Below are 10,046 nucleotides of genomic sequence, written 5' to 3'. Positions count from 1 at the left end.
ATTATAAGAATTTTGTATATTGCAGCATATAAATAACTACAAAGACCACTTAATTTTGAAATTTTCTCTCGGCGCCGTTTTACTACAAAAGCTGCTCTCCTACTTCCCCTGACATACTTTTTGAAGCTTTGCTGGATTCAAATTTCAACCTTTACTCTTCCTATTACTTTTGATATGTATGCAGTGATTTCCCTCATTTTTTCCAGGATATCCTGGATGTAACCATTTACTTTATGTTCATGACCGACCGCACGTTAAACGCCTTAACGCGGCGCAAACTACCCTCTCTATTCACGTCACATTTGCGTTGCTTTTATTCATACCTACTGTATTGTAAGTCGAGTATTTTCAAACATGCTTTTTTCGGGTTTGATATTTTTTAAGAATGCCATATTTTATGCCTTGTCACTGATTGTCTGCACCTTTGACCTACAAAGCTTGTTCTGTTTGTTGTGTGAGATCGTCAATAAATATTGCTGAGATGAAGGGTGTAGTCTAATCACAGTACAGTTGGTGCCATGGCGAACCATTAAATGATAATTATCTATACCTGCTGAAACAACGGTTGCGATATTCCTGTAATAATAAGTGGTTAATAAATCATTATTCCGGCATTTTTTTGCTTAAAAACTTACGTAATTGGCAGAATAACATCCAAAACGTCTCTGGAGACATTTCTGCAAAAGTTGTTCTGGAATGTCGCCTTTTTGGAAACCTCCTTAGAGTTTTATTTAGTTCTTGCTGGTTATTTTTATTTTCATTCACTTATCATCATTTAAGCTTATTTTCAAGACCAAAAATGAAAATTGTTTTGCTTCGAACTTTCGATTCTATCTTAGCTTAATAATCTGTATCTGTGGTCACTAAATCATTTATTTTGTAGCAAAACTGTATGGGTTGTATTGCTTTTATAGTTGTGTTATTAGGCTTATTTTTACGTATTGTGTAGCATTTGTGTTTGTGATTGATCGTTGGTTTTACTGTTTTTACTTACGTTGTTTTAAAGTGGTCCATCCGTTTGCCGCTTTGAGCAATTCGCACTGGTTGAGACGAACTTTGCCAAGCGCTTCCTGTACCTTTACTCAGAGTCGTAACCAAATCATCCAGCTCTAGTCTCATATCAGATCAAGTCATTTACATTTACTGCCTTTACTTTATTACCCTCATCACGTATATCAAACACATTTCAGCACACTCCACACATTCCTGAGATAACAAATCAGTATTACTTTGTTTTGCAATCCTTCACCATGGTTCGGCACAGCATTGTGACCTGTTGTTTGCTTTTAAGTTAGGGAAGTTTCGCTTATTTGTGGCGTTTATGAGAACGTTCATTATTATTGATCACCCTTGGGTTTTCATTTTTAACTCACGTATTCGTTGTCTACTTTACCCGTGGTTGCCCGTCTCTATTCTGCGATTGGATAAATGTGAAACTACTGATAAGAAAATGTAAGGTGCGAAACGTGAGAGTATAGCAGTCATAACTAACTAAAACCGAAATGTATTGAAACATTGACCACATCTTATAAACAAACAATTACAATATCATAAAAGCAGTAAAATAGAAAGAAATTAATAACAGTTGACGTAATTTCGTCACTCTAACTTTTTATTTAACCATAACTATTCCAAAACGCAGTTTGCAAGTAAAACCCTCAAATATTTATAATTTTATATGATAACTGCAATATCTTATTACATATTATATAAAATGTACTTCTTACTACCACAAGCTATAAGTACATGACTATGAAGCAGGTGATAAATGAAGGAATCGATGAACTATATATAAAGACTTTTTACAGGATAAAATAAACACATTTACCAGAAACATTTACGTCCACCACCCGAAAGAAAGGAACTTAATTTGGAATATCCAGCTCAAAATATAAACATGTAGATATTAGAAAATGGAAAATCCAACATTTCTAATATTGACATCAGTGTAAAGATGCTCTTCTGTTTGCAAATTCTCATAAATCGGATTGTAGTTCTGTTTATAATACAATTTAATACATATTACAAAACAGATAAAACCATCTTTATTATGGCTCTATTTTAACTCATTAAGATTTTTTTTGGTTTAAAGCTTTTAAGATATTTTTAAAACTGATGAACACTAAACAAGTTGTTTATAAATGGTGTAGTCAGGTATTGGCTACTACCTCAATATTTGAAAACATATCAGCTAAAATTCTGGTTAAGTTTGAAAAAGAAGGTCTTTCTTGGGGCTGTATGTTCCAGCATGTTGACATCATGTTGTACCTATTACAAGGAATCTTAATAAAAATAGAAAATAAACAAATAGGCCAGAACATAATCCAAACGATGTTGAGTCAATGGTGTCAATGTTGAGAATTGCGTGAAAACTTGAAGACTACAATTCTCATGAAATGACAATTTAAGGTTTTGGTTGGTCATTGGCGGCCAAATTTCAAATGTTCTATCAATCGACATGCAACGAAATTATTCTTACAATGGCAGGGGACAGTGAACAGGTTGATGCAGTCTGTATCCTTCATTCAATACTTTACGCTGCAATTCACTTCCACTCAGTTCTTTATAAGGAGTGTATCCAAAGGCAACAATTTCCCACACAGTTACACCAAACGACCATACGTCACTCGAACTCGAATAAATTTGATCAAACCATGCTTCTGGCGCCATCCACCGGCAAGGCAGTTTAGCTCCCTAAAAATGTAAAATCTCTTATAACATTCATTACAAGCAAATATTATTATTCACATAAGTTTATCTCAAACCTTACTTTAAGATTCCTTTTGAAGTATACACCGTCCGATTGGTCAACTTGCCGCGAGAGTCCAAAATCCGACACTTTACATCGGTGATTAGAGTCAAGCAGCACATTTCGGCAAGCAAGGTCTCTATGTACCAGCCCAAGACCAGAAATATGCTCCATTCCCTGAAGAAAATCAGTTCCAAAAGTGAAACATGTAACAGAGAAAGACCAAGATTTCTTAACCAGATCAAAATCCAAACCTGAGCAATATCTTGAGCAAATCGGATCATTTCTTTTGTTCCAATTGGTGAAATTTCTTCATACCCAGTATCTAAATTATGCTGAGAAGGTCTGCACTTTATCAAATGCTGACGTAAGTCTCCAAAAGGAAGAAGTTCAGTGATTGCTAAAACTTCACCTTTATAAACAGAAATTAAACAGGTTTATGTATTATGCAAGCATGCATTTAATATATTAATACAATTAATACACATTACATTGAAAGTTGATGCTTCAGTAGTTTTAAAAGCTTTCTTACTGTCATTTTTGCAAACACCGTAAAACTGAACAACAAATGGATTTCGTCCAGTTACATTCATAAGTTGTAATTCTTTCTCAAATTCATCCATTTCTGCAACAGTAATGTTTTGACCTGCATATTTCAAGATAGAGTTTCCTTATTAAAATGTCTAAGACATTTGGCAATAAAATGTACTCTATTACAAATGGTTTGCTTCAAAATCTAATACTTTTACCAGTAGGCTATATATTTAATTTTTATTTAAGAGGTGAACCTATGCATGTTAAGCATTTATGTTTTCCTTCTTTTCTTATCTAGCTTACCTTTAATCCTTTTCGCAGCAGCTTCAGTAGCTGCAAACCGTCTATCTTTTATTTTCACTCTCCAAACTTCACTGAAATTTCCTCCTCCCATTTTTTGCAACATTTCTACATCTTTTATATTTATGATAGTTGGATTTTCCACGTTGGATGTCACTTTAATATTATTGAACTCTACTGCTGGTACATGTTTCCTCGAGGTATCTGTTGACTTTAAGTTCCGTCGTTGAACTGAACCAGCAGAAACATTTTTGAAAAAATATTTTCGCCTACAAAATTAATCATGTTTAGTGCCGATCTGCACTAAATTTAGTAAATTAGTAAACTAGTTAAATAAATTGAAATATAAAATAATATCGGCTACTATTTTTTTTTTAGAGTTTTAAACAAAATTAAACATCACCTCACACAAATGCATACTCCAATAACGACCAGCAATGACCCAATTGCAATAAAAATTGGCCAATAAGAAGAGATGAAATCTTTTAACAAATTCGAAAAGAAATAAAATAAAGTTTTTTTAAGTAAAACAATAAATAAGTTATGTGATGTGCTACCCAGGCATTCTCGCTTTTGAATGACTTGCTCAAATTCGGGTATACTATTACACTTGAATATACTTTTAGATGGTGCAAATGCAAAATAACTTAATTAATATATGAAATATTACATATATTTTAAACATCACACAGGTTACGTTTAGCATAAAATAAAAGTTGTTTAATTTTTATCAGCAGGCTTTAGCTTAAATGTTTGAAAAAAAATTTTTTGAAAGTAAAGTTGAGGAAATATTTTCAACTAACTGAACGTTTACATTTTACCTTGTGTTTGTTGAGTTGTTTCCTGGATCTTGATAACTGTTATTTGGCTAGCCACATAGCCCACTGACCCGTTGTCTAATGGAGTGGAAGTGACCAGATAAAAACTGCAAAATGGTTAATGGCGAAATTTCAGGAAGGGTGAAATTTTGTATAAAGAAGCTTATGAGCTTAAATTAATGTGTCGACCATTAAACATCGTAACACATGTTTACATTTTATAAAAACAAATCTAACGTGTTGATGAGGGTAAGACCGTTTTGTTTTCAGTGATTTGCTCATAACAAGATTCAATTTAAACCTTCAAAATAAATACCTGTAATATTTATTTGGAGTGAGCATCACATTGGTAGCATTGTATATTTTTGTCGTTGATTTATTGGTGGTTGTCGTTCTTCTCGACCTAGAGCTGGTTTGAACTGGAGAGGAGGTTAGATTTGTAAGGAGATTGACGTCACAACTTGTTCTTCGTCCATCTCCCACTTTTACTTTTATCATCGACTCAAGTGAACTGGATGGATGGAAAATATTAACATAATTTTAGTTTTTGCGAATAAATTTTTGCCGCTTTCGGTAAGGAACTTGCAAGCTTTTTTTGCCTGTCACTAATCCATGATAATAATTCTTGATTGAAATGTTTTCAGAAACTGCGTGTACAGTAAGCCCTCGGCGAGAAAAGTAACTTAACAAACAATACAAGCCCTTTATCATATTGAATGTATGATCAAGAATAATTCAACTTCACATTTTCCCACAATGTAAAGGCATTCTTCTTACCCTGGCAATGCTAACGCAAGGTATGGTTGTTCTGGTTCCACGGCATCAGCTTGCTTCAATGATAATTCGTCCAACAACGAGTCGGAGAAATTTGCTGGACCAGAAATATTTTGGTCTTGATATTGGCCAACGAGAAAGTAACAGCTAAATGGAATGAAATATCCTTAAGCATGCACGGCTTTTACATTTTTGATCAATTTTCATTGTTCGTAGTTAAAGCATTTGCAACAAGCCTTCCGAAAAGGCGGGGCTTTTCAAATTTTCACCCATTTAATAAAAACCTATTTTCTCCAAGACAACTTTTCTTTTTTTCAGAGTAAAATCCTAAGTTTGTGAATTTGATGTGTAAAAACTTGAAAGTTTTTAAGTTTTCATAAAACGTGCATCCTGTTTCCACTAATGCAACTATACCAGCGCAAAAGATATATAGGCCCAATGAAACATTATAAATATTTGCAAACTCCGATAAATTTTTTTAGTCGTATTTAGTTTTCACGAGAAATTTAAGAGTCATTTACCCATGACCTCTCTGCTATGTTGTCTCATGTAAATGAAACATGATGTTTGCTGAAAGCTTTCCTGATTGTGTGCCATGGTTACTCAAGCTTATCTTGAATTGTGCATAGTTAAATATATATTGTTGTAATCACCCAAGCACCAAACAAGAATTGTGTTACTGCGGACAGTGTTTACTTGTTGATGAAATTACAAGTACTTTGTTTACACAGGTTGAAAGTTTTAAACAATTTTTTTTAACCTGATTGGTCCGTTTGTTTCATCCGGACGAGGAAATATTATCGATACATCACCATTGGACTCTTGAGCAGTCAGAAGTTCTGGCAGTAACATTGGAACTGCGAAAATATAGTTGTTGTAATACAATATTACATATTTGATAATGCTTCAGTTTCACTTCTTTTATTTATGCTGCGATACTTTTTTGCAACTTACCGCTTCTTGGTGAATTACATTCTCCATTTGCATGGACAAACTCGCCGTCTCCTGCACAGGATTGGGCAAATATCTTGATTTTATAAATTCGATTGGGAAGAGTTTGAAATAAGTTGGATCGCTTGTCCAATGTAGAATTGATTATTTCGTTTTGTTCTTGGAGTGCGTCAGCAATGCTTGCAGCATCTTGTTCTTTTGTAAAACTTGGGGTTTTACTCACTTGAATCTGGAAATTGAAACAGGAAGCGTTTTGTATAGCTATACACACTTCGATGATAAATTGAATATATGAAAAACGAAAATTTATCCCTTACAATGAAGTTTTGCAATGTTGGAATGGTTTCTTCTGGCCATTTCCATTCCACCAAACAAGTTCCATTTTCAGGATAAAATAAGACAGTCGCGCTTGGAACCATCTGAGGAATGCTGTAACCAGTTAGCACTTCTTGGCTGGTTTCAACAGATCTGGTGCAAAACTTGCTGGCCAACGAAACCTGAAAGTAATTGAAGACTTTTCCTTCCAACCAACATTTACATTAGCAATGGAGTCTATACTTATGAACTTCTATTACCATTTTTTAAATATCAGAACATATTATGGTATAAAATATCATTCATCATATCTTGTCAAGAGTTGTAATTATCTTATTACCGAGATGTTGTATTTTGTTCTTGGCTTCAGATTTGTAAACGTTTTTGAATTCTTTTCATTGTTCTGGCTTATTCTTTGTGGAACTAAAAATGTATGGTCTGTGAAGCTGCTGAGTGCCGATACCGTGATACTGTGATTTAATCCGACATTGCTTGGATTCAAAATAACTGTTAAAGTTTTATTTGATTCTGTCGTACAAGATTGGGTTTCAACGACGTAGGAAAGTTTTCCTGCAACAAATAAACTTTGTTTGATTTAATAATTCTTCACAACAAAGTCAACTCCGATGTCATATGAAAATAAAATTAAACACTTGTGATAAATATATCAATTAATGAAATATAAAATTGTGTACGACATAGAATTCTCATCTATCGAATCAGTGAAGCATAACACTGCGTGACGTAATCGATTGCCTCCCTGTTACTGTGCGTGCATTACGAGTTATCACTTATCACTTTTCAGTCGTATGTTCAACGCCGCAACATGTCTTTATGCTGTTGCTGTCACAATGTTCTATTTTGATTTATTCGTTCAATGAGGCTTCAATATAATCAGAATATATAGTTGTCGAGGTGTACAATTAATTCTAAGATTAAGAAAAGCGAAACAACGACCTGAGACTCATTCACTTCGAGGACATTGAACAATTCAACAGACAAACTTTGTAATTGAAGTGGTCGCCCTTACAGGCTAAGGAACGATAAACAATCATTTCATTACACACTAAATACAATAACTTAAATTTATACAGAAACCTCTATACATTTTAATTTTGGCATACTGTACCTGATACTTCGCAGATGTAGTTAGCCTTATGGGTGCCCGATCCTAAATTCTTCCACTTCCAATCATCTTGGTAGCTCATGTAACCATAGTCAGTCCAATTTTCAGGATGAATTTCATTTGACCAGTTTGTATAGTTAACAATTTCATAATTTGGCCAAATCCATGAGTCATTGTCCAATCTTTTTAAACCAATCCAAGCTATTGTAGCAGAACATAAACAATAAACATACATGTTCAATTAAACTAAATTCTTATTAGCGCAAGGTATTTTTACACAGAACCTCTTGCTCGCCAATCTAAATTTGTCAACTTCATTTCCAACGAGCTTTGAGTGAATGCATCACGAATGGAAGCAAGATTTCCTCCCACTTCGTTGCAATCGTTTTCTCTTTCAAAGTAAGTCAGACTCAGGTCCGGGGATTTAAATATGTAATAACTTTCTCCAATGACGTCATATGGTTCTGCAGAACACGGAAATAAAATCTTCGTTTATTTACGCATCATCAACCACTATTTACTTATTTGATTTATGAGGTTATATTAGTAACAGCCACAAGATCAACTATATTAAGTTTACCTTGGTTCACTGTGAATTCATGAAGCTTGCTTTCTGTCAAACTATTTTTCAACCAACAAGAAATTGTAGAAGGTCCCAAACATAATCCTGCAGTTTTCACATTTAACCGACTCACAATGATGTCACCGGATTTTTCATTTATCACTTGAAAGATTGACCCGTCGGAAGGAATATTACTTTCTGAAGAAGTTTGATTTATTTTCCAAACAACTGTTGTTGGCGGGACCACAACTACTTCACATGTGAACGAAAACTGATTTCCTGTCACAGGATACGTCGATGTTGCGTTCAAAAGTTTTGCTGGAACTAAAGGAAATGTTAATAATACAATGGATTATGCGATTTAGGAATTATATACTTTTAAATTTATTTCAGTATTTAAGATACCTTGACAAATATAATATTTTTGTCTGTAGCATATGTCATCCACCCAATAACCAAGCGCATTTGTATAGCCAGTGCCTAAGACATCTACAGCACTGACAGCCAAACAATATGGTGGATTTCCGCCACAATTCGGTTCTGTTTGATACCAATGTTGATATCCATTGCTGTTTTCATCTCCCAAGTTTGATATAGAGTCACCATTGCCCCATTGAAATCGACATATGGATTGTGCTGCATTATTTTCGCTTTGTCGCCCACTGGTGTAGTAACCTGATTGCCATCTTCCCCCGAAGTCGTCAGTATTTATATTTCCTTGCCATTGTCTCAACACTTCGCTGATATTTCCTTGAAGTTCTTGAGACAAGATATTTACAAGTTCTCCGTTCATACCTTCACAAGCGGTCTTTGCTTCGTCCCACGTTTTTAGAGAATCATTGAAAAGCGATATATTGAATCCATTGTGTTGAAACGTGTACTCTGCAAATGGTAATTCCAGTTAATTCAAATTAAGTAGATTGCTTTGGAATATTTTTATTCAGTTTAGAAATGGCACTTTAATTACGAAACTTACCAACTTTTACCCAGATTAATGTTATAATTTAACGTGGTGTAACAGTCGTTTATACTTGCCTCCATAACAATGTGAAACGACGACTAGGATAAGCAAGAAGCATTTACAAGTGTATAATAATGTTTGATGTAAATGCATTCTTAACAACGTTGTTGTCATCGCAATTACAACAACGCTGCCGTAAATTGTGCTTATAGGGTGTAAGCTTTGACTCTCTCCAACTGTATCACATTTGCTTGAATTAGGTCTATAAGTAGAGCTTATTTACTTTTGATCTTCTTGCCTTAACCTGCAAAGCATGTTCAACGTTATATTCAAAGGTAACTAACTGACAACAACATTTTCCTTTTACGTGGTTGTCGAAACTCGCTTAACATCATATGTACAAGCCTGCTCTGCTCACTCCGCATTTTGTGTTAAATGTTTCGAAACATCATCTGGTCGTCTTGATACTTATGGTTCAGTCATCTTCCTTCTATTCTCGTACAGCTACTTTCCAGGTTCGTGACCAGATAACTGCACGCCAAGAGCCTTTATTTTGCGGAAACTACTCTGTTTTCAGTGACGTCATTTTTTAAATTGGTCGCAACACCAAACTTTACGCTCACTTAATTTGACGTAATAAATCCAACGGTTTTCCGGCAATGAAAGATATGTAATGTTTATGTAATTTATAGCTAGAACAGGATAACATTATTGACGCCGGAATAAGTTCCAATTGGCATTGTTTTTGTATATATTATTATTGGTTTTATTTGACGATAGAGATAGTTTTAATCCAAATTTTCGAATGTTTTTTATGTTGAGTTTAATTTTTTTGATAAAACTGCAAAAGCTTCGGAACTTTAAATTGCGGTTTTACAAACACTAAAAACTGTCATGAATTCGTTTGAAATTTGCAAACCTGATACATCAATTTGTTCACTCTTATACAATAATAG

General features: G+C 34.2%; 1 protein-coding gene across 1 annotated transcript; it reads right to left on the bottom strand.

Moving 5' to 3' along the window:
• Nucleotides 1-1,504: 1,504 nt before the first annotated feature.
• LOC143444166 (uncharacterized) lies at nt 1,505-9,518 on the bottom strand. Its single transcript, XM_076943300.1, has 20 exons — nt 9,165-9,518; nt 8,535-9,011; nt 8,148-8,453; nt 7,852-8,031; nt 7,571-7,768; nt 6,782-7,011; nt 6,444-6,623; nt 6,130-6,355; nt 5,936-6,032; nt 5,179-5,322; nt 4,718-4,912; nt 4,405-4,508; nt 3,987-4,065; nt 3,587-3,852; nt 3,282-3,395; nt 3,004-3,161; nt 2,771-2,926; nt 2,480-2,694; nt 2,169-2,268; nt 1,505-1,996 (listed from the first exon to the last, which is right to left on the bottom strand). The coding sequence occupies exons 1-20, from the start codon at nt 9,262-9,264 to the stop codon at nt 1,907-1,909; spliced, it is 3,615 nt and encodes a 1,204-aa protein (XP_076799415.1). The 5' UTR covers nt 9,265-9,518; the 3' UTR covers nt 1,505-1,906.
• Nucleotides 9,519-10,046: the final 528 nt, after the last annotated feature.

This window comes from Clavelina lepadiformis, chromosome 1 (assembly GCF_947623445.1).
Source record: "Clavelina lepadiformis chromosome 1, kaClaLepa1.1, whole genome shotgun sequence".
NCBI lineage: Eukaryota > Metazoa > Chordata > Ascidiacea > Aplousobranchia > Clavelinidae > Clavelina > Clavelina lepadiformis.
The sequence above is the reverse complement of the archived record's forward strand: the minus strand, read 5'-3'. Positions and strand labels throughout refer to the sequence as shown.